This window comes from Canis lupus, chromosome 16 (assembly GCF_048164855.1).
Source record: "Canis lupus baileyi chromosome 16, mCanLup2.hap1, whole genome shotgun sequence".
Taxonomy (NCBI): Eukaryota; Metazoa; Chordata; class Mammalia; order Carnivora; family Canidae; genus Canis; species Canis lupus.
This window is the reverse complement of record NC_132853.1, coordinates 14568750-14592000: the sequence shown is the minus strand read 5'-3', so window position 1 is coordinate 14592000 and position 23251 is coordinate 14568750. Positions and strand designations below refer to the sequence as shown.

The 23251-nt window shown below is 40.7% G+C and overlaps 1 protein-coding gene across 2 annotated transcripts in view; it reads right to left on the bottom strand.

The window, feature by feature from the left end:
* Positions 1-22283, bottom strand: part of METTL16 (methyltransferase 16, RNA N6-adenosine) — a 69742-nt gene extending 47459 nt beyond the window's left edge. The window contains exons 1-2 of one of the 2 annotated variants that reach the window (XM_072779043.1): positions 22124-22283; positions 13834-13961 (exon numbers count right to left, since the gene is read on the bottom strand). In XM_072779043.1, coding sequence (XP_072635144.1) covers positions 13834-13961 — 128 coding nt within the window. In that variant the 5' untranslated portion in view covers positions 22124-22283. Of the gene's footprint in view, positions 1-13833; positions 13962-21263; positions 21592-22123 lie in introns of those variants that run through there. The other variant, XM_072779044.1, reaches the window with a different exon arrangement.
* Between the last annotated feature and the right edge of the window lie 968 nt (positions 22284-23251).

Sequence of the window (23251 nt, the reverse complement as noted above, 5' to 3'; positions counted from 1 at the left end):
CCTGAGAGACATGATGTACTCTTTTAAAAAAACTGTTTAGAAAAAAAAAAAAAGAAGCTGTTTAGAAAAACACAACTTGAATAGTAAAAGAATTTGTGAAGAGTGATGATGAACAGGATTAGATTTCAGAATTTAGATGTTTGTTATCTATACATAAACTACACTATGAATAAGGTTTCTTATGCTATGTAAGAATGCTTCAGGGTTGGGATGCCTAGGTGGCTCAGGGGTTGAGCATCTGTCTTTGGTTCAGGGCATGAACCTGGGATCCTGGGATCGAGTCCTGTAAATGGCTCCCTGCAGGAGGTCTGCTTCTCCCTCTACCTATGCCTCTGTCCCTCTGTTGTCTCTCTCATGAATAAATAAAATCTTAAAAAAAAATAGTTAAAAAGAAAAAGTGAAACCACACACACACAAACACAGAGGAATACTATTCAGCCATAAATATGAATGGAATCTTATCATTTGCACCACCACTGGTGGACCCTGAAGGCATTATGCTAAGTACAATAGATCTGAGAAGGGCAAATGCTGTATGATCTCATTTAAATGCAGAATCTGGGGATCTCTGGGTGGCGCAGCGGTTTGGCACCTGCCTTTGGCCCAGGGTGCGATCCTGGAGACCCGGGATCGAATCCCACGTCGGGCTCCCGGTGCATGGAGCCTGCTTCTCCCTCTGCCTATGTCTCTGCCTCTCTCTCTCTCTCTCTGTGACTATCATAAATAAATAAAAATTAAAAAAAAAAAAAAGTAGTCTTAAAAAAAAAGGGGGGGGGGGGCAGCCCCAGTGGCACAGCGGTTTGGCGCCACCTGCAGCCAGGTTGTGATCCTGGAGACTGGGGATCGAGTCCCACATCAGGCTTCTTGCATGGAGCCTGCTTCTCCCTGTGTCTCTGCCTCTCTCTCTCTCTCTCTCTCTCTCTGTGTCTCTCATGAATAAATAAATAAAATATTTTAAATGAATGAATGAATGAATGAATGCAGAATCTAAAAAAAACAAAAAACATCTCATGGGGCACCTGGCTGGTTCAACCAGTAGAGAATGCAACTCTTGATCCTGGGGTTCTGAGTCCAAGTCCCACATTGGGGGTAGAGTTTACTTAAAAAACAAAAACAAACAAACCAAAAAACTCATAGACAGCATGGTTGCCAGAGGCAGGAGGTGTGTGAAGTGGTGAAGGGGGTCAAAAGGTATACATTTCCAGTTATACAATAATTAAGTTATGGAGAAGTAACGTACAGCATGGTGGCTATAGCAAGTAATACTACACTGCAAATTTCAAAGTTGCTAAGAGAAACTTAAAAATTCTTATCACAAGAAAAAAATTTTGTAACTATATGATGAGAGATATTAGACTTTGTGATCATTTTTAATATATACAAATATTGACTCATCAGGTTATATATGTAATTGTAATTATATTTCAATTTTTAGAAATGAAAGTTTAGGGCAGCCCAGGTGGCTCAGCAGTTTAGCGCTGCCTTCGGCCCAGGGCGTGATCCTGGAGACCCGGGATCGAGTCCCACATGAGGCTCCCTCCATGGAACCTGCTTCTCCCTCTACCTGTGTCTCTGCCTCTCTCTGTCTCTCATGAATAAATAAAATCTTAAAAAAAAAAGAAAAGAAAGTTTAATAATATCTATAGCAAAACAGAAAGAAGATGGCTATAGTGGAATCTCAAGAGATATAATCAGAACCTAGAAGCCCTGAAAGAAAGAAAAAAAGAAAGAAAGAAAGAAAAAAAGAAAGAAAGAAAGAAAGAAAGAAAGAAAGAAAGAAGAAATAAGAGAAAAGAGAAAAGAAAAGAAAAAAACGAAAGAAAAAAGAAAAAGAAGAGGAGAGGGGAGGGGAGGGGGAAGGGGAAGGGGAAGGAGAAGGAAGAGAAGAGAAGAGAAAAGAGAAGGCAGCCAGTCTGGGTGGCTCAGCGGTTTAGTACCACTTCAGTCCAGGGCGTGATTCTGGAGTCCCAGGATTGAGTCCCACGTCAGGCTCCCTGCGTGGAGCCTGAGTCTCCCTCTGCCTGTGTCTCTGCCCCTCTCTCTGTGTGTGTCTCTCATGAATAAATAAAATCTTAAAAAAAAAAAAAGACCCTAGAAGTCCTAAGCATACCCAGAGTTCCAGATCTTGGGTTTCCAAATACCACTCCCACTAAAAGGAATCAGAGTTCTTTAGCTGAATTGCTATTCCAGGTTTGAAGTAGGAGAAAGTATAAAATGAGCCTGGAACACTACATTGTATCAGAAAACAGGATATGTGGATTCCTGGGTGGCGCAGTGGTTTGGCGCCTGCCTTTGGCCCAGGGTGCGATCCTGGAGACCCGGGATTGAATCCCACGTCGGGCTCCCGGTGCATGGAGCCTGCTTCTCCCTCTGCCTATGTCTCTGCCTCTCTCTCTCTCTCTCTGTGACTATCATAAATAAATAAAAATTAAAAAAAAAAAAAAAGAAAAGAAAACAGGATATGCTCAAAGATGAGGAAAATCAAAGGGACATGAGCCAGTTAACTGGCTCCCACTGACCAAATGTAGCACAATTTGAATGAAGAATGCTAACAAGGGATTATAGCCCATAGAATAAAATAAAAAAAATACATGAGTCCATACTTACATAAACAAATGAGGAAGAAAGGACAACTCTTATTTACAGTAGAATAACTATCAAATGTAGAAGAAATGAAGGAGCTAGAAAATTATTTTTTAAAGATTTTATTATTTGTTTATTCATGAGATCCAGAGAGAGAGAGAGAGAGGCAGAGGGAGAAGCAGGCTCCCCGCAGGGAGCCCAACATAGGGCTGGATCCCAGGACCCCAGGATCACCCCCTGAGCCAAAGGCAGACCCTCAACCACTGAGCCACTCAGATGTCCCAAGGAGCTAGAAAATTACATTTGGCAATACTAATAACCATTTGAATTAAGAATCATCAGTGGATGCTAAAAACAGCAGATGAATGTTCAATGAGAAACAGAATACTTACATGGTCTCAAAGTACTTCCCCACAAATTATCAATTACAAAGAAGAAAATAGTAACTCTATAATGAAGAAATTCGACAAATACCACCTTAAACAAGTAATCAAAGTTAACACCACTAATCATGGGACAAACTGACATCATATGCTTCAGTGATACATCAAGAAGGACAAAACAGGATAAAGAAAACAAGAACACATGCAAAATGAAATGGAATTCAAGAATGAGATAGTGGTGATAATGGCAAAATACTGTCCACATAATAAAAACTAATTACACAATTTAAAAAGGTGAATTTTATAATATATGAACCCTATCAAAATAAATGAAATGAACATGATGTTAAAAATAGAGAAAAAGGGATCCCTGGGTGGCGCAGCGGTTTGGCGCCTGCCTTTGGCCCAGGGCGCGATCCTGGAGACCCGGGATCGAATCCCACATCGGGCTCCCGGTGCATGGAGCCTGCTTCTCCCTCTGCCTATGTCTCTGCCTCTCTCTCTCTCTCTCTCTCTCTGTGTGACTATCATAAATAAATAAAAAATTTAAAAAAAAAAAAGAGAAAAAATAGGGATGCCTGGGTGGCTCAGCGGTTGAGCAGCTGCCTTTGGCTCAGGTCGTGATCCTGGGGTCCTGGGATGGAGTCCCGCATCAGGCTTCCCATGGGGAGCCTGCTTCTTCCTCTGCCTATGTCTCTGCCTCTCTCTCTTTCTCATAAATAAATAAAAACCTCAAAAAAAAAAATAGAGGAAAAAATAATTGGAGCACCTGGATGGCTCAGTCAGTCATGTATCCAAACTCTTGGTTTTAGCTTAGGTCATGATCTCAGGGTCATGCAATCCAGTCCCATTTCTGACTCCATCTCCAAGTCGGGGGATAAGCCCTGCCTCTGGCTCCAGACTCAGTGGGGAGTCCCTCTCCCACCACTTCTCCCCTGCCCCACTGACCATGCTCTTTCTCTCCCTCTCTCCCTTTCAAATAAATAAACCTTTTTTAAAAAGTTAAAGACAGGGATCCCTGGGTGGCGCAGCAGTTTAGCGCCTGCCTTTGGCCTAGGGCGCGATCCTGGAGACCCAGGATCGAATCCCACGTTGGGCTCCCTGCATGGAGCCTGCTTCTCCCTCTGCCTGTGTCTCTGCCTCTCTCTCTCTCTGTGACTATCATGAATAAATAAATCTTAAAAAAAAAGTGTATAAAAAAAAACCTATGTGGGCAATAAACAACTCAGGCTGACAGGCTGTACTGTAAAGTGGAATTATTTTAAGAAGGTGGGGTACTTGGCTCCCCTATACTGTTAAAGATGAAGTATAAAAATGTTTCACTCCTGAGTTGCCTGGCTGGCTTAGCTGGTAGGGTATGTGACTCTTGATCTCAGGGTTCTAAGTGTGAGCCCCACACTAGGTATAGAGATTACTTAAAAAACAAAATCTTTAAAAAAATGTTTCACTCTCTTTGAGCACTACTTTGTTCAACTGAGTTATATGGAGTTGTGACAATGGGCATTTATTCCTTTATTCATTCAACATTTATCACGTATCAACTATGTGCTAGACATTGTGTAAAATGCTAGAGATATTGCATATGCAAATACAGACATGCTCTCTCCCTTCCTGACAATGACAGTCTGGTAGAATCACTCAAATACGTGTAAAATTGTCACTGTGATGAATGCTGTAAGATAGGTACAAGGTGCTGTGAAACCTACATAATTAGTGGGAACTACCTTAGAAAAGTCAGAAAAGGTAACCGTGCTAGTAACTGAGAAAAGAATAAAAATTAACAAAGAATTGGAGGAAAGGAACATTGCATTAACATGAGTTAAGAAGCTGGATAAAGGTGGCAGTGGCAAAGATAGCAGAAAGTAAAAAGAATTAAGAGATATTCAGGAAGGAAAATTTACAAGATGTGGTAATGGACTTGTATGTGAAGTGAGAAAGCATGTATTCATAGAAGTTCCCTAGAGATCTGGCTTATTCAACAGGATAGACCACTAATGACATTCACTAAAATTGGGTACTCTGACAAGAGAATCATTTTCTAGGGTAAATATCACAAATCTGAGCTGAATTGGAGACATTCAAGCAGAGATACTAAGGAAGCAGCAATCTCTAGGTATAGAGGCCAGAAAATTCATCTAGGGAAACAAAGGTATGAGTTATTTGCAAACGGACAAATGAGGCCCTGGAGTGATGAGAAAGTTTAGGGGGAAAATACAATATTAGAAGAAAAGAGAGCTCTGCACTAAGCCTTGAAGACTCCTTTAATGGTAGTATATACAATCACTACAAGGAAGCAATGCAAGGAGACACAAAGGGTAGAAGAAAAGTGTAGTGCCAAGGAAGCCAAGGGAAGAGGGTATCCATGAAGAACAGTGTCATTGTAAAGTAACCTGCTTCTCAAAAGTAAAATAAAAACCAAAACTGCATTTAGTGACACAAGACCACTGGAGACCTTTTCAATTAGAAACCACCCTGCAATGAGCTGAAGATTAAGTATGGTGTGGGAAAAATGAAGATGGCAAAAACATTCTTCAAGAAGCTGAGTGGTGCAAGGGAAGAAGTGAGATGGGGCAGTGGAAATGGTAGGGTTGATGGAGAGATTTTATTAGTAATTTTTTAACTGAAGAATTTAAAAGTCAATGGAGGGCAGCCCAGGTGGTACAGCTGTTTAGCGCCACCTTCAGCCCAGGGCCTGATCCTGGAGACCCTGGAGTCCCTCTGTGTCTCTCATGAATAATAAAATCTTAAAAAAACAAAAAAAAAACAAAAAACAACAGTCAATGGAAAGTCACAAAGATCACATATTATGATTCCACTTATACGAAATGTCCAAAACATGCAAATATGTAGAGAAAGTAAGCAGATTAGTGGTTGCCAAAGGCTACAAAGAGAAGGGAAGGAGTTGGAAGTGACTGCTGAATAGTTTTCTTTTGGAGGTGACAAAAAATGTTGTGGAATTAGTGGTGATGTTTGCACAATCCTGTGACATATTAAGAACTGAAATGTACATTTTAAAATAATGATTTTAGGAGCACCTGGGTGGCACAGTTGGTCGAGCATCCGACTCTTGGTTTCAGCTTGTGTCGTGGTTGTGAAACCAAGCCCCATGTCAGGCTCTGCGCCAAGTACAGAGAGGTTTCTCTCTTCCTCTTCCCCTCCCCACTATGTGTGCGCACTTTCTCTCTCTCAAATAAATAGGTAAATCTTTAAAATAAAATGATTTTATAATATGTGAATTATATCTCAAATTTCTAAAAGTCAAAGAGAAAAAGCCAGTTGATAGAGATTAAATAATTAGAAGGGAAACTTAACTAAGGTTCCTAAGATGAGGGGAGAGTATGGGATCCACATGCCAGATCTGATTAGAACATAGTAATAATAGTAATAGTGCAAATTATGAATAATAATTGAACAAAACCCAAAGCAGACCCATGGTCTTTCGTTGTGTTTTCCACCAACTCATACTTCTCCACAACTGATTTTTGTTTAGAGAGGGACAGAAAGAGGAGAGAGGTGGCCAGAGGGAGGGGGAGAGAGAGAGAATCTTTTCTTTTTTTTTTTTTTAAGATTTTATTTATTTATTCATAGAGACACACACAGAGAGAGAGGCAGAGACACAGGCAGAGGGAGAAGCAGGCTCCATGCAGGGAACCCGATATGGGACTCGATCCCGGGTCTCCAGGATCACACCCCGGGCTGCAGGCGGTGCTAAACCGCTGTGCCACTGGGGCTGCCCACAGAGAGAGAATCTTAAGCAGGTTTCATGTCTAGTGCAGACCCTGACACAGGGCTCAATCTTACAACCTGAGCAAAAATCAAGAGTCAGACACTTAAATGACTGAACCACCCTGGCATTCCCCCTTAATTTTTTTTTTAACTTAAATATCCCAAGGGTCAAATAAGCAATTAGATCACAGTATCATACAGAAACAAAGATCCTGGGGGCACCTGGGTGGCTCAATCAGTTAAGTGTCTCTTGGGCTCAAGTCATGATCTCAGGGTCCTAGGATTGAGTCCTGCATCGGGACTGTTTCTCCCTCTCCATTGCCCCCCCTGTTGTTCTCCCCACTTGTGCTCTCTGGTTCTCTCTCTCTCTTTCTCTCTCTGTCAAATAAATAAGTAAAATCTTTTTTTTTTTTTTAAGACTTTTATTTATCTATTCATGAGACAAGAGAGAGGAAGATACACAGGCAAAGAGAAGCAGGCTCCCCACAGGGAGCCCGATGCAGAACTCGATCCAGAACTCTGAGATCACAACCTAATCCGAAGGCAGATGCTCAACCGTTGAGCCACCCAGGTGCCCCAAATATGTAAAATCTTAAAAAGTAAAAAAGTCTTTGAATAAAAGCATATGTGTACATTTTGATCACATTCTTACACACACACACACACACACAAACCACCAAAAATCCAAAACCAGACAAAAACAATCCCATGTGTGTAAATGCATTAAAAAAGTATTGAAGGGTAAGAGCCACTTCTGGATATGCAAATGGGCGAGTGGGTGAGCAGGGCAGACACCTCCATTCTCCTCATATTTTTATCTGAATACCTGCTATATAATATCAACCTTCATAACAGAGGTTTATAACTATATGGAAAATGCTTAAAATGTCAAGGGGATTAAAAAAGTCCTATTATTTATCCATATCAAAATTACAATCACAAAATATACTATATATGCATAAGGAAAAAGACTTAGGAATACAAAGCAATTTGATCTTCTGAAGGTGGAAGAACGGTGCCTTTTTTTCTTTTACGTATGCAACATTACTATCATAAATGTAGTTAGGAAGGATATATTTCTATAATTTTCCCATTAAGGGTTTAATGATGTCTGTATAATTTCAAAAAACAGGAACCCCCTTTCCAAAAAAGGATAACAGGCCCATGGTTTCAGGATACTTTTCCATGAAAGAAGGATGATTCTGTTGGAAACCAAACCCAGATATTTCCTACAGTGACGACAATCACCAAAAGACAGTACTGCAGCTTAAGAATTAATTACATAGCTTTGTGAAACATCTGGAGCAAGAGAAACAGCACTTTAATTAATGTTTTCTTAGGACCTTCAAACAGAGTTGTTTATATAAACAATTCTTGTTATTAAAAAATACGTATACATTAACATTGACGGACTACAGCATACAATTTATTAATAAGAAACTATATCCTTTTTTTTAAACTAAGTAGGTTCCATGTCCAGTGTGGAGCCCAATAAGGGGCTTGAATTCATGACCCTGAAATCATGCCCTGAGCTGAGATCAAGAGTCAGATGCTTACCCTACTGAACCACCCAGGCACCCCAATAAGGAACTACATTCTAATCACCAAAATGTAGGAGACATCAAGCAGAGGCTAATCTAATTAAAAAAACTGAAAATAATCTATGAAGAGCTGATTCTTAGACTTTGTTAACAAAGCAGGTATTCATTATCTTACTTCGAAGAAAACACAGACACTAATCTGAGGGTTGGAAATCCTTTTGTAGGACAAAGTCTAGTCATCCAGCTCTACTAGTTAAATATCTAGGTCACAGTAGCACTCTGGGACATTAAAAAATCCTGAACACAGGCAAGATCTTTTTTCATTCTCATTTCTGAGATCACGGGAACTAAAATTAGCTCTCACGTGGAAATTAGCAATTTATTCCATCAAATCTTTGTTGTTTAACACAACAAGCTTCACAAAATAGCCTATTGTCAACAGGATCATGTCCAATTTCCCCAGAATGACTCCTGCTCTGCTCCTGATGAATACTTATCATCATATTATAGATGGAGTTTGGAAGGATACATTCTGTAACCTAGGGTTAAAATAACAACCATTCTAACACAGAGACTGAACCTCATGTAACAAAAATAAAGGCTAAAGTGGCCCAACCTAATTTTCTGACACTGGTTTTTATTAATTAGATCTTCACTGATGAGTTAAAAATGTACAATCTTAATGTATGACAAAACTCTTCAATGCTGGGTCTTTGGTTTAAAAATAAATCCATTAAGTGTCATACTCTATCCAAACTCAACTGACAGGGCTCAAATAAATTGCAAGTATCTCCATGGGGCTGGTTACTGTGAAAAAAGTACAAATTAAAACCTAGTTGCCATGGTATGATTACAACAAAGCAGTGATGGCTGCAGAGAAAAAAAACAGGGAGGGAGATCACACAGGCAATCCTAGTCACTTTATCTAATACACCAGACACAATAGTCAGAGTACCTATTTATTTGCTAAGTGTCTATGTCACTTTACATGCATTATCCCTAACCTTTATGACAAATATCCAAAGTATGTCCTTTTATCCCTCTTTTTCAGATGAGAAAATTCAGTCTCAGTAAAGTTAAGAAAATAATCTAAAACCTCTAGAGCCACTATGTGGCACCCTCAAGACTGACTGGTCCTAGGATGACTGACTCAGAAATGAGTCTCCTCTGTCCACACCATTCCTTGCTTAAGAATTGAGCAAATAAATGACACTTTGATCCATCTCAGGTCTACCATTTTATCTGATATTCCTTTTCCATCATTAGCTGGTTTATATTTTGGCATTCTTTTTCATACATCTCATGGAATTAAATAAAAAGCCATTATAGGGCAGCCCAGTTGGCTCAGTGGTTTAGCACTGCCTTCAGCCCATATCAGGCTCCCTGCATGGAGCCTGCTTCTCCCTCTGTCTGTGCCTCTCTCTCTCTGTGTCTCTCATAAATAAATAAAGTCTTTTTAAAAAAAGCCATTATAAAAATAAACATTCTATCAATGCAATCATCAACAACTCTTAACTAAATAAACTGGAAGGGACATAATACCTAGGAGCAGCTAGATTCCTTCTAAATATGCTTCCCTGCTAACTATTAATAATCTTATATTGCAAAAAAATAATAATAATAATCTTATATTGCTTCCATCCTTTTTCTTTTTTTTAAAGATTTTATTTGTTTATTCATAGACACATACAGAGGCAGAGACACAGGGAGAGGGAGAAGCAGGCTCCATGCAGGGAGCCGAAGTGGGACTTGATCCCGGGTCTCCAGGATCACACCTCAGGCTGCAGGTGGCGCCAAACTGGTGCGCCACCATGGCTGCTGCCCTATTGCTTCCATCCTTAAAGAAATAAGAGGAGGCTCTATGGCCTGGGGGGCTCAGTCAGTTAAGTGTCTGCCTTCAGCTAAGGTCATGATCCCAGGGACCTGGATCAAGCCCCACATCGGGCTCCCTGCTTAGCAGAGAATCTGCCTCTCCCTCTTTCCCCACTTGTGCTCGCTCTCACTCACTCTCTCTCAAATAAATAAAATATTTAAAAAAATTATTTTAAAAAAAAGAAAAAAGAAGAGGCTCTCCTCAAGCTTGCCTCATCCTCTTCCTATCTCTTCATAAACAAGTTTGTTTTATCCTGCAAAAATTTATTTTTTTTAAATTTATTTTATTTTATTTTATTTATTTATGATAGGCACACAGTGAGAGAGAGAGAGAGAGAGAGGCAGAGACACAGGCAGAGGGAGAAGCAGGCTCCATGCACCGGTAGCCCGACGTGGGATTTGATCCCGGGTCTCCAGGATTGCGCCCTGGGCCAAAGGCAGGCTCTAAACCGCTGCGCCACCCAGGGATCCCTCCTGCAAAAAATTTAAAATTACTTTTGCCTAGGAGCGCCTGGGTGGCTCAGTTGGTTAAGCATCTGACTTCCGCTCAGGTCATGATCCCAGGGTCTTGGACGGACCCCAGCATCAGGCTCCATGCTCAATGGGGAGTCTGCTTGTCCCTCTGCACCTCCTCCTGCTCTTGCTCTCCCGCGTTCTCTCTCATAAATAAAATCTTTGAGGCACCTGGGTGGCTCGGTTGGTTAGATGTCTGTCTTTGGCTCAGGTCAGGATCCCACCCTGGGATGGAGCCCCATGCCAGGCTCCCTGCTCAGCATGTCCCTCCCCTTCAGTCATGCACATGTGCTTGTGCTCTCAAACAATATTTCTTTCTTTCTTTCATTTTTTAAAAGATTTTACTTATTTATGAGAGACACAGAGAGGGAGACAGAAACCCAGAGGGAGAAGCAGGCTCCTCACAGGGAGCCTGATGCAGAACTCGATCCCCAGACCTGAGATCATGCCCTGAGCTGAAGGCAGACACTTAATGGCTGAGCCACCCAGGTGTCCCTTTTTTTCTGTTTTAAAGAGATTTTATTTATTTATTTGAGAGAGAGAAAGAGATCATGAGCGGGGGAAAGGCAGAGCAAACAGACTCCCCACTGAGCAGGGAGCCCGATGTAGGACTGGAACCCAGGATCCTGGGATCATGACCTGAGCCGAAGGCAGATGCTTAGCCAAATAAGCCACCCAGGCACCCAATAAATAAAATCATAAAAAAAAAAAATCTTACTTTTACTTATTACAAAAGCAACATCAATGTGTTTGACCGTCACAACTCATAACCTTCTGGTTCCTTTCTATGCAGAGCAATCAGCAGACACTTCGGTTTTAGCTTGAAACAAAATTATGTTTTATAATCTACAAGTACACTCATTCTAGAGGTCCGAAGATATTCCATGGAACTGCACTGTAAGTACCTACATACTAGATATTTAGATTATTTCCAATTTTTCTTGTTATAAACAGCTGGAGGATAAATATCCTCAAACACACATTATTTAAGTATGCTATTTAGAACTTTGCAGGCTGCAGTTTTACCACCATTTTCTGTATGTCATTCAACTCCCATTTTTGCCATGGATGGGTATTTTATTTATTTATAAGATTTCATTTATTTGAGACAGAGAGCGAGCGAGCAAGTAGGAGGAGGAATGGGGCAGTCCGGGTGGCTCAGCGTCTTAGCGCTGCCTTCAGCCCAGGGAGTGATCCTAGAGACCCGGGATCGAGTCCCACATCGGGCTCCCTGCATGGAGCCTGTTTCTCCCTCTGCCTATGTCTCTCCCTCTCTGTATCTCTCATGAATAAATAAATAAAATCTTTAAAAAAAAACTGTACACATGTAACTATAGAACAAAGATTTAAGAACAATGGTAGGGATGACCTAAACAAAGAGAAATACTAACTCAATCCTTCTAAGGTTTTCTCCAAAGTAAGGTGCTGAAAATAATTCCTTAGAGTATGCAAAGAAAATATTAGATCTCTTATTTAAATATATGTTTAATTTCTACTTTCAATTATGTTTTCTAATGTCTTTAATACAGTAACACAGTCAGTTGTACAAGCATTCACATATGGAACTTTCCTCAACTTTTAACTGACCAGACAAAAAAGCTTGGAAACCATAGTTCTAGGGCATTACATCTTAACCTTTGTGTACTGGGAGAGGAAGGGAGACAGACTCAGAATCTGATGAAAACTAAGGATTATCTCCCAGAAAAATGAGTATAAATATACTTATTTTAAAACTTTTATATGATTTCTAGGCCATCTTGCCCCTGAAGTTAAATCCTGCCTTAGGACCTCTATTTCTAAAGCTATAAGGAGACTGCTAGTAGGAAGAGGTCATCAAAATGCTTCAAGCCCTTGGGATGCCTAGGTGGCTCAGCAGTTTAGCGCCTGCCTTTGGCCCAGGGCATGATCCTGAAGACCCAGGATCGAGTCCCACATCGGGCTCCCTGCATGGAGCCTGCTTCTCCCTCTGCCTGTATCTCTGCCTCTCTCTCTCTCTCTCTCTCTCTCTCTCTTTGTGTCTCTCATGAATAAGTAAATAAAATATTTAAAAAAATAAAATGCTTCAAGCCCTATGATACTATTATTCCTTACCTGCCCTTTTCTCCACAATCCTGCTCCTCCTCCTCCTCATAGTTGAATCACCACATCTTTCCTCAGGAAGGCTTGGAATGTCCAGCCTATAACTCCCCACAGAGTTTAAGAATGTAGTTAAAGATGTCCTTCTTAAAGGTGTAACACATAAATCAGTTATTCTCATACCACTGTCATATTTGCCATTTCCCAAAGCACTCACATTATTTTAATTTTTAAAAATCAACTTTTTAACTAAATTTAACTTTTTTTAAAAAAAAAGTTTATGAGAGAGTGAGAGCAAGCGCATGAGCAGGGAGAAGAGCACATGAAGAGGGACAAGCTGACTCCTTGCTGAGCATGGAGCCCTATACGGGGCTCAATATTACAACACCAAGATCGTGACTTGAGCCAAAATCAAGAATCACTTATCCAACTGAGCCACACAGTCGCCCCTTAATTAAACTTAAGTTTAAATTTATTGACATCCTAAGTAATAGTATCTTTGAACTCAGTTTTGGTGTCTGGTTATTATTTTCCTACCTACATCAAAGTAAAAATATGCTTAAAATAAGGACTCTAATTTAAACTTAAAGATAGATAGATAGATGATAGATAAAAAGGACTCTAGATCCTCATCAGCACCATGTTTTAGAGCCCAATCCCAATGTTTCTGCACTTACTCTGGGATTTTTATTGGTTAAGCAAAAATTTGGACATCAAGTTTTCTTAAAGCCAGAAAGAAACTTAAAAGCATTTGGTTCAATCCTCTTAATTTATAGCTTAAAAAGATGAAACAGGAGTGCCTGGGTGGCTCTGTCAGTTAAGCATCCGAGTCTTGATTTTGGCTCAGGTCATAATCTCAGAGTTGTGAGATGAAGCCCTGTGTAGGGCTCCGCACTAGGCAAGGAACCTGCTTAAGATTCTCTCTCCCCTTCCCCCACCTGAAAAAAAAAAAAAAAAAAGAAAAAAGATGAAACCCAGATGGTTTAAGTGATTTGTCCAAGATCTGATGAGAAATTTCAGGAAACATCTACGATTAGCATTCAGGTATACTATCAGTCCAGTATGCTTTCCACTACCCTGTGTCCATTCAGATTACACTAGAATAATACAGTATTAAGAATTCTTTATCTATTACCTACCTCACTCTTCCACTCAGATTTATCTGAACATGCTGCTTAAAATCTGGATATTTGGATGCCAGATATGCAAAGTCAGGAGGTTTGTCCTTGTATCTATTTCTTGCATGCATTGATTTACTCAGAGCCATCTTTAAAAAGAAAAAAAGGAAAAAAGCATATTTAGTCAAAAAATACATTAATGGGAAAAAGCTGTGGTTGCCAAGTCAATAGTTAGAGCCAACATTTTTTGCCACTCAACTGAGAAAGTAGAAGTTATATTTTTTAAATGTACACAACAAATAAGCACAAGATGTTTAACATCACCCTAAGTCATTAGGGAAATGGAAATCAAAACCACGGTATCACTTCATACCCAGTAGGATGGCTATAATCAAAAGATAAGTATTGGTGAGGATATTAGGAAATCGGAGCCATCATGCATTGCAGGTAGGAATGTATACAATGGCTACGGAAAGTTTGGCAGTTCTTTAAAAGTTAAACATAGGGGAACCCTGGGTGGCGCAGCGGTTTAGCGCCTGCCTTTGGCCCAGGGCGCGATCCTGGAGACCGGGGATCGAATCCTACATCGGGCTCCCGGTGCATGGAGCCTGCTTCTCCCTCTGCCTATGTCTCTGCCTCTCTGCCTCTCTCTCTCTCTCTCTCTCTCTCTGCCTCTCTCTCTCTCTGTGTGACTATCATAAATAAATAAAAATTAAAAAAAAAAAGTTAAACATAGAATTACCATATGATCTAGCAATTCCATTCCTAGGTATATGCCCAAGAGAACTGAAAGCAGGGATTCAAACAGGTATTTGCACATCAATGTTTACAGCATTATTCACAACAACCAAAAACTAGAAAACAACTGCAAGTGCCCATAAATGGATAAGCAAAATGTGGTACACACAATGGAATGTCCTTCAGAAAAAAAAAAAAAAAAAAAGCAATGTCCTTCAACCATAAGAAAGAATAAAATTCTGATATACCCTGCAATTATGGATAAATCTTAAAAATATTATGCTAAGGGAAATAAACCACATTCAAAAGGACAAATATCGTATTATCCCACTCCTATGAGGTACCAAGAATAGGTGAATTCATACAGAGAGCAGAATAGAGATTACCAGGGTTTTCAGAGGAGATAGGAATGTTGAGTTATTATTTAATGGGTTTCTGTTTAGGATAGTGAAAAACTTCTGGAAATGGACAGTAGGGATGTTACACAACAGCGTGAATGTACTTAATGCCACTGAACAGCACACTTAAAAATGCTTAAAATGGTAAATTTTATGTTATGTATATTTTATCACAGTTTGAAAAACATACATGACTTTTTTTAAAAAACCATGAAAATGGGATACTGTTCTTTTTTTATTATTATTATTTATTCATGAGACACACAGAGAGAGGCAGTGGGAGAAGCAAGATCCCTGCAGGGAGCCTGATGTGGCACTCGATCCCAGGACCCTGGGATCACAACCTGAGCCAAAGGCAGCACGCAACCACTGAGTCACCCACGTGCCCCAGAAACTATTCTTTTTGAAAGCATCAAAGGGTCAAAAGGCAGTAAAATCTACAGCCAAGAACTAATAGAGGTTAGTTTCTACAGGGGTCTTATACAGACTGAGTATTTGGTAGCACACCATAAAGTCACTAATGTTTCAAAATATACCTTCTAGGGATGTCTGGGTGACTCAGTGGTTGAGCGCCTGCCTTCAGCCCAGGGTGTGATCCCAGGGTCCCGGGATCGAGTCCCACATCACGCTTCCTGCATGGAGCCTGCTTCTCCCTCTGCCTGTGTCTCTGCCTCTCTCTCTGTCTCTCTCATGAATAAATAAACAAAATCTATCTATCTATATCTTTTATTTTATAAATTTCAGTCTTGTCATCCCTAGGTAGCTAAAACCAAATGAAAACAATCTGGTCTTCCAGATTACAAAAAGGAAAAAAAGTAAACACGTTTATGGCAAGACATAAAACTGGAAGAAAAGCCATTGATTGTAGTGGTTTAGTAAGTTATGCAGTTTGTAATTTAAAAAAACATCTTGGGGATCCCTGGGTGGCGCAGCGGTTTGGCGCCTGCCTTTGGCCCAGGACGCGATCCTGGAGACCCGGGATCGAATCCCACGTCGGGCTCCCAGTGCATGGAGCCTGCTTCTCCCTCTGCCTGTGTCTCTGCCTCTCTCTCTCTCTCTTTCTATGTGACTATCATAAATAAATAAAATTAAAAAAAATATTTAAAAAATTTTTTAAAAAATAAATAAATAAATAAATAAAATAAAAAAACATCTTAATGCATATCGCTGAGTGGTGGTTTGTATTTTCTTTCTTATATCATTCTCTATTTTCTGCTGTTTTTTTTTAAATAAGGCACATTTATCTAAACAGTGTTATGTAAGCCAGAATCCTAGGCACCACCTGATAGTTCTATACCTTTCATATCCCAACAAATCAACAATCATGTGGATTTTACCTGCTAAATACCTCTCAAATCCACTTATTTTTCCCTATCTCCACCAATATCTGGATTGCTAGAATAGCCTGGATTGCTACAATAGCCTTTTTATTGGTCACCCTGAATTCACTCTTACTCTCTCAATTTCCTTTTCCCACCTTGCAATGATTATCTCCTAAATACAAATCTCATTATGTCTATGCCCACTTGCTCAAAACCATAGTTAAGATTAAAAACAAAAATCAGGGATGCCTGGGTGGCTCGTGGGTAAGCATCTGCCTTTTGCTCAGGGCATGATCCTGGGATCCGGGATCGAGTCTCACATCGGGCTTCCTGCAAGGGGCCTGCTTCTCCCTCTATGTCTCTGCTTCTCTCTCTGTCTCTCATGAATAAATAAATAAAATCTTAAAAAAAAAATCATCACTTGATCATACAAAGGCCCAGGCATGATGTGTCCTTACCTATTTTTTCACCATCACTTTGAGTCACACCTCCTGTTGCTCTTCTGTCTCTCCACACTGACAAACCAGTCTTTAGTTTATTCCCTTTGTCTATGATTTCTTTCCTCCTCTTCATCTCATGAATTCCTACTCATCCTTACAGTTCAAGCATCTCTTCTTTAGGAAAGTTTTTCCTTCCCTAATCCCCTTAATTAAGTCACATCCCCTATTATAAAGTCTCCTAGCAATGAGCACCCTTCCTTTGTAGGCTTTATTGACATAGTAATAGATCTGCTAACACTCTATGTCAGAAAGTTTTTCTGACAGCTTTCTACAATGAAAAAGGTTTTGGGCAGCCCCAGTGGCGCAGCGGTTTAGCGCCGTCTGCAACCCAGGGTGTGATCCTGGAGACCCGGGATCGAGTCTTCCTGCATGGAGCCTGCTTCTCCCTCTGCCTGTGTCTCTGCCTCTCTCTCTCTCTCTGAATAAATAAATAAATAAATCTTTTTAAAAAAGAAAAAGGTTTTAAATTTTTTAATTCAAGTATAATTAATATACAGTGTTATATTAATTTCAGGTGTATGATATAACAGTTCAACAATTCTATATATTCCTCAGTGCTCATCAAGGTAAGTGTATTCTTAATCCCCTTTATTTCACCCATCCCCACCCACCCACTGCCCCTCTAGCAACCGCCAGTTTGTTGTCCACATTTAAGAGTCTGGGTTTTTTTTTTTTTTTTTTGCTTGTCTCCCTTTCTGTTTGTTTTGTTTTTTAAATTCCACATGAGTAAAATCATATGGTATACGTCTTTCTTTGCTTACTTATTTCACTTTGCATTATACCCTCTAGGTCCACCATGTTGTTGCAAATGGCAAGATTTCATACTTTTTGATAGCTGAGTAATATTCCATTACACACACACACACACACACACACACAGACACCCCTTTTTAAAAATATTCAATATAGGGGATCCCTGGGTGGCTCAGCGGTTTGGTGCCTGCCTTTGGCCCAGGGCGTGATCCTGGAGTCCGGGATCGAATCCCACATCAGGGTCCCTACATGGAGCCTGCTTCTCCCTCTGCCTGTGTCTCTGCCTCTCTCTCTCTCTCTCCATGTCTCTCATGAATAAATAAATAAAATCTTTAAAACAAGATATTTATAAAAAAATTCAATAGTTAACATACAATGTACTATTAGTTTCAGGGGTAGAATTTAGTGATTCATCAGTTGCATATAACACCCAGTGCTCATTATATCCAGTGCCATCCTTAATGCCTATCACCCAATTACCCCATCCCCCCAACCCATTTCCCCATTAGCAACCTTGTTTGTTCCCTATAGTTGAGTCTCTTACTTGCCTACCTCTCTGTTTTTATCTTATTTTATTTTTCCTTTCCTTCTCCTATCTTTATCTGTCTTGTTTCTTAAATTCCATGAGTGAGGGATCCCTGGGTGGCTCGGCGGTTTAGCTCCTGCCTTTGGCCCAGGGCACAATCTTGGGGTCCCAGGATCAAGTCCCACATCGGGCTCCCGGCTTGGAGCCTGCTTCTCCCTCCTCCTGTGTCTCTGCCTCTCTCTCTCTCATAAATAAATAAATCTTAAAAAAAAAAAAAAATCCATGAGTGAAATCATATGGTATTTGTCTTTCTCTATATCTTGTTCATCAATTCTTCTATTGATAGACATTTGGGTGGCTTCCTTATCTTAGCTATTGTATACAATGCTGCCTTAAACATAGGAATGCATATATCTTTCTGAATTAGTGTTTTCATTTTCTTTAGGTAAATACCTAGTGATGGAATTACTGTAGCAGATGGTAATTCTTTTTTCAGTGTGGGGCTTGAACTCACAACCCTAAGATCAAGACCTGAGCTGAGATCAAGAATTGGGGACTTGACCAACTAAGCTACCCAGGCACCCAAAATGGTAATTCTATTTTAAATTTTTTGAGGAAGCTCTGTAGTGTTTTCCACAGTGGCTGCACCAAAATGCATTCCCAACAGTGCAGGAGCATTTCTTTTCTTCCACATCCCTGCCAACACACTTGTTATCTCCTTGTGGCTTTCATTTTAATTTCTCTGATGGTCAGTGACGTTGAGCACCTTTTCATGTGTTTGTTGGCCATCTGTATGTCTTCTCAGGTCCCCTACCCATTTTCTAATTGGATTATTTGGGGGTTTTGGTGCTGAGTATTTATATTCTTTATATATTTCGGATATTGACCCCTTACTGGATATGTCACTTGCAAATTATCATCTTCTACATTGAAAATTTAACAACCATTTTCAAAGAAGAATTGTCTTCATCCTGGACCTTTCCAAATCATATATCCAACTGTTTACTGAACTTGCCACTTGAATGGCTCAAAACTACTTCATGCACAATGTCCAAAACTAAGTCATCTCTACCCACTCCAAACTGGTCCTTTTTTATCATCCTTATTTCACCAAATAACACCATACCTTTCTTGTGGTGCTCAGGCCAGAAATCATTAGCACCTTCTCCACCCCATCTTCTCCATTCCAAACACACCATGTCCTGAATATTCTCTACCTTCTGATTATTTCTTGACCCTACCCATTTCTGTCACAACTCCACAACTCTACCCCAGATCATTATTTCTCTTGGATTACCATAATAGCCTGTAACTGATCTCTCTATAACCATTCTTGCCTCGGCCATCCACTTTTCACCTAACAGACAAGCCTTCCCTCTCTCCCCCCATGCAAAAACTGGGGTCCTTGATAAACTCCTTCAGTGGCTTCCTAAAACTATTAGGCTGATAAAGTCCAAAATTATCAACAAGGCATACGTAATCTAGGCCTTGCATATCCCTCCAACCTCATTTGTTGCCACTATTCTCCAGACATACTTTTGTTTTCATTTTCTCTGCTGCATAATAATCTGTCCCACCATCTGTTACTCTTATTGCCTAAAAGGTTCCCTTCACCCTCCCACCATCCATTCTCCTTGTGAAGGCCTGTTAGTCCTTCAAATCACACTCTAAGCATCATTTTCTCAGGTAGGCTTTCTCTGACATCACATATCCAATCAGATGCCCACTCTGTATGCTTTCAAAGGATTCTATGCTTTCCCTCCAAGCTCTTTTGTTTACATTTGTCTGTCCTGTCCACCACCCCACCTCCCAGGCAGCAACCATATCCATCTTATTCTTCACTGTATACTCTAGCAACTGGCATACAATAAATATTTGTTGAGTGAATGAATAATTCAGAATTTAGGGGAATTAATAGTCACCTGGAAGTTTTTCAGCATACTAACTTACCACCTTTTGCCCCTAACTCAGAAACTCACTATATACAAGTTGTAATTTCCTAACATTAACGTATCCTTACAGACAACCAAGAAAGAGGGCAGCATAAAAGAACAAGAATCAGCCCCCATGAAAAATTTGAAAAAGGGGTGCCTGGCTGGCCCAGTCAGTGGAGCATGCAACTCTTGATCCTGGGGTTAAGTTCAAGTCCCACAATGGGTGTAGAGATTACTTTTAAAAATCTTTTAAAAAGAGACAGAAGTTGAAAAGGAAAATGTTTTCCTTTCTTGTGATTCTGGAAAACAATAACAAAATAAAGTATTCTAACAGTAATTTCTACAGACACTTGGTATGTTAGGGGCTCTGCAGCACATTAATATTCTAAAGACTGCATAGATGACATCAGTGTACACACATGATACTTTGAACATATGTGGAACAAATTATAGATATGGCAGATTCAATTTATATCCTACATTAATCAACCTTTCCGGTCAGAACAGATAAAGACAGTCAGTAAAGCCACTTTTTTTTGCTAACCAACCTCTGAATGCAGGTAATGGGATCTTAGCTAAATCTATCCTATTCCTTAGAATTTAACTGAGTGTCAACTCTTACCTGGCATTAACACTCACTCCATCTCTCTGGCCTAATCTACTTTTCTCTTCCTGGCTCATTCTTATCTAGCCACATTGGTTTCCCCCAATTTGATTTTTTAAATCAAATCTGGCACACTCTTGCCTCGAGGATTTTATACTTTGTATGGACTGCTTTTCCCTCATATAGATACATACAAAGTACCCTCACCTTGTTCAGACCTTTGATAAAACCTCACCTTCTCACTGCCTTTAAAAAAAAAGTTTTTTTGGGATCCCTGGGTGGCGCAGCGGTTTGGCGCCTGCCTTTGGCCCAGGGCGCGATCCTGCAGACCCGGGATCGAATCCCACGTCAGGCTCCCGGTGCATGGAGCCTGCTTCTCCCTCTGCCTGTGTCTCTGCCTCTCTCTCTCTCCCTCTGTGACTATCATAAATAAATAAAAATTAAAAAAATAAAATAAAATAAAATAAAAGTTTTTTTAAAGTAAGCTCTATGCCCAATGGGGGGCTTGAACTCATGACCTCAAGATCTAGAGCAGCATGCGCTACCAGGCATGGCTAATTCCTTTTCTTAATGCAGTGAGTGAACAATTAAAAGTGAACACACTCCTCTCCCTAAGAGTTTATGTCCTCTACACAGAACTTACTCATCTGACATTCCATATACAGCATTTACTTACTTTTAAAAATCTGCCCTGCCAGTAAGCTTCATGAGGGAAAATATTCTATCTTGTTCACTGTGATATCCCAGCGCCTAAATTAGGGCCTGGGAGAGCAAGTATTTGTTAAGTACTTGACTGAAAACATGATGAAACTCTTCACCATCCCAAGCCACTGAAACACAGCACATCATTCTTTGTAATTTGTCCTCAGCTTGACACTCAAAAAGGATCAGCCCTAGTTAGGGCTGGAGCTTTTTCTTCTGGGTTCCCAGAGTCAGTCCAGAAAGCAAAAGCAGTACACTCTTGACTTCGACTTTCTTCGATCTTTGCCATCCATGCTATTGTTTCCTTGTTTTCTCCTGACCCTTATCAACTACCACTTATCTTAACACAAGAGTCTAAATTCCGCTTCGAATTCTAATTTCCGCTTCTAACTTACTTCTTTTGCATAGATCTCTCCCAGTTCAACCCCAATCTCCGTTTTCTCTCCTCGCATTCCTTCATAAGGCCGACTTTTCCCTCTAGTTCCACCACTGCCATTTCTCCACCTCCTCCCACACGCTCATCTTACCCACTCAGTCTTCTGCCTCAGTTTCGTATCTCTAAAACTCCTCAGCCCCTGGGGTCTTTCCTACTTCAACCCTAGTCTCCATCCTAGGTGCCATCTCCTCCCATCCACCGCACCGCTCTTACCCTTCTCCACTGCGTGCGCGCACACACACAGACCCACTCATCTAACCCATTCACTCACCCATGTGGTCTGTTTCCCTAGGCCTCAAGTCAGCACCTCACCAGCCCAGAACTCGAGAATAAGGAACGTGGCCCATACATCGGTTAAATGACCTCTCAGCCCGCCCGAGAGACATTAAATAACTCACATCTAAAGTCAAAGTTTCTTCCAGGTGCTGGTCTGGAGTAGGCCCCTATAGTTCCAGAGTTAAACCACCAGCAGAACGAAGGGCCTAGAAACGCAGATGTTACGCTCCTAGCGCGCCGCCATGTTGGGCAACCACCCAGGCTCGTGATTGGACGAACCACTCTCGCGCGACCTGTAGCAGAGTCTGGAGAAAGAAAAACCATCGCGAAACCTGGAGTTAGCTCCTGACACAAGGAAGGGGCGTGGCAACAAGCCAAATCCTAACGTGAGAGCACGTGTGTTATAATCTGGGGACTTGTTTTTTTAATGTAAGAGTTTTAAAAATGAAAATGTAGCTTTCTGGGCCCCACTTCAGACTTACTAAATCACACTCTGGGGTTCGGCGGGAATATGAGGATGGTGGAAGGCGGAGGCGGGGAGCTTTAGGAATTGATGGCGGGCAGTTAGCCCCTTATTGTGCAACAAGTCCCTTGTTTCTTGTATTGTCTCTTTTAATCATCGCAAATAAACTGTGATGTGAGAAGGAGTAGTCTCATTTACAGAGGGAAGGACTGAGGACGGCCCGGGTGGCTCAGAGGTTTAGCGCCGCCTTTGGCTCAGGGTGTGATCCTGGAGACCTAGGATTGAGTCCCACGTTGTGCTCCCTGCATGGGGCCTGCTTCTTTCTGCCTCTCATGAATAAATAAATAAAATCTTAAAAAAAAACGAAAAACAAAAAAACTTACACCCGGGATCTTGTTCTTTGTGTTTCCTCACCAGTCTCTTGAGCTGGAAGATCTGTTGTTGTTTTTTTTTTTTTTTTTAATTTTTTTTTTCAATTTTTATTTATTTATGATAGTCACAGAGAGAGAGAGAGAGAGAGAGAGAGAGAGGCAGAGACATAGGCCGAGGGAGAAGCAGGCTCCATGCACCGGGAGCCCGATGTGGGATTCGATCCCGGGTCTCCAGGATCGCGCCCTGGGCCAAAGGCAGGCGCCAAACCGCTGCGCCACCCAGGGATCCCTGGAAGATCTGTTAAATGCGTTTTGGTTTTCTTTTCAAATAAGTTATACTAATTTTTACTCTCTGGTAAATGTAGTGGGCATTAGTCTCATTTCACAATTGATACTGAAAGGTAAATCACTTTGAA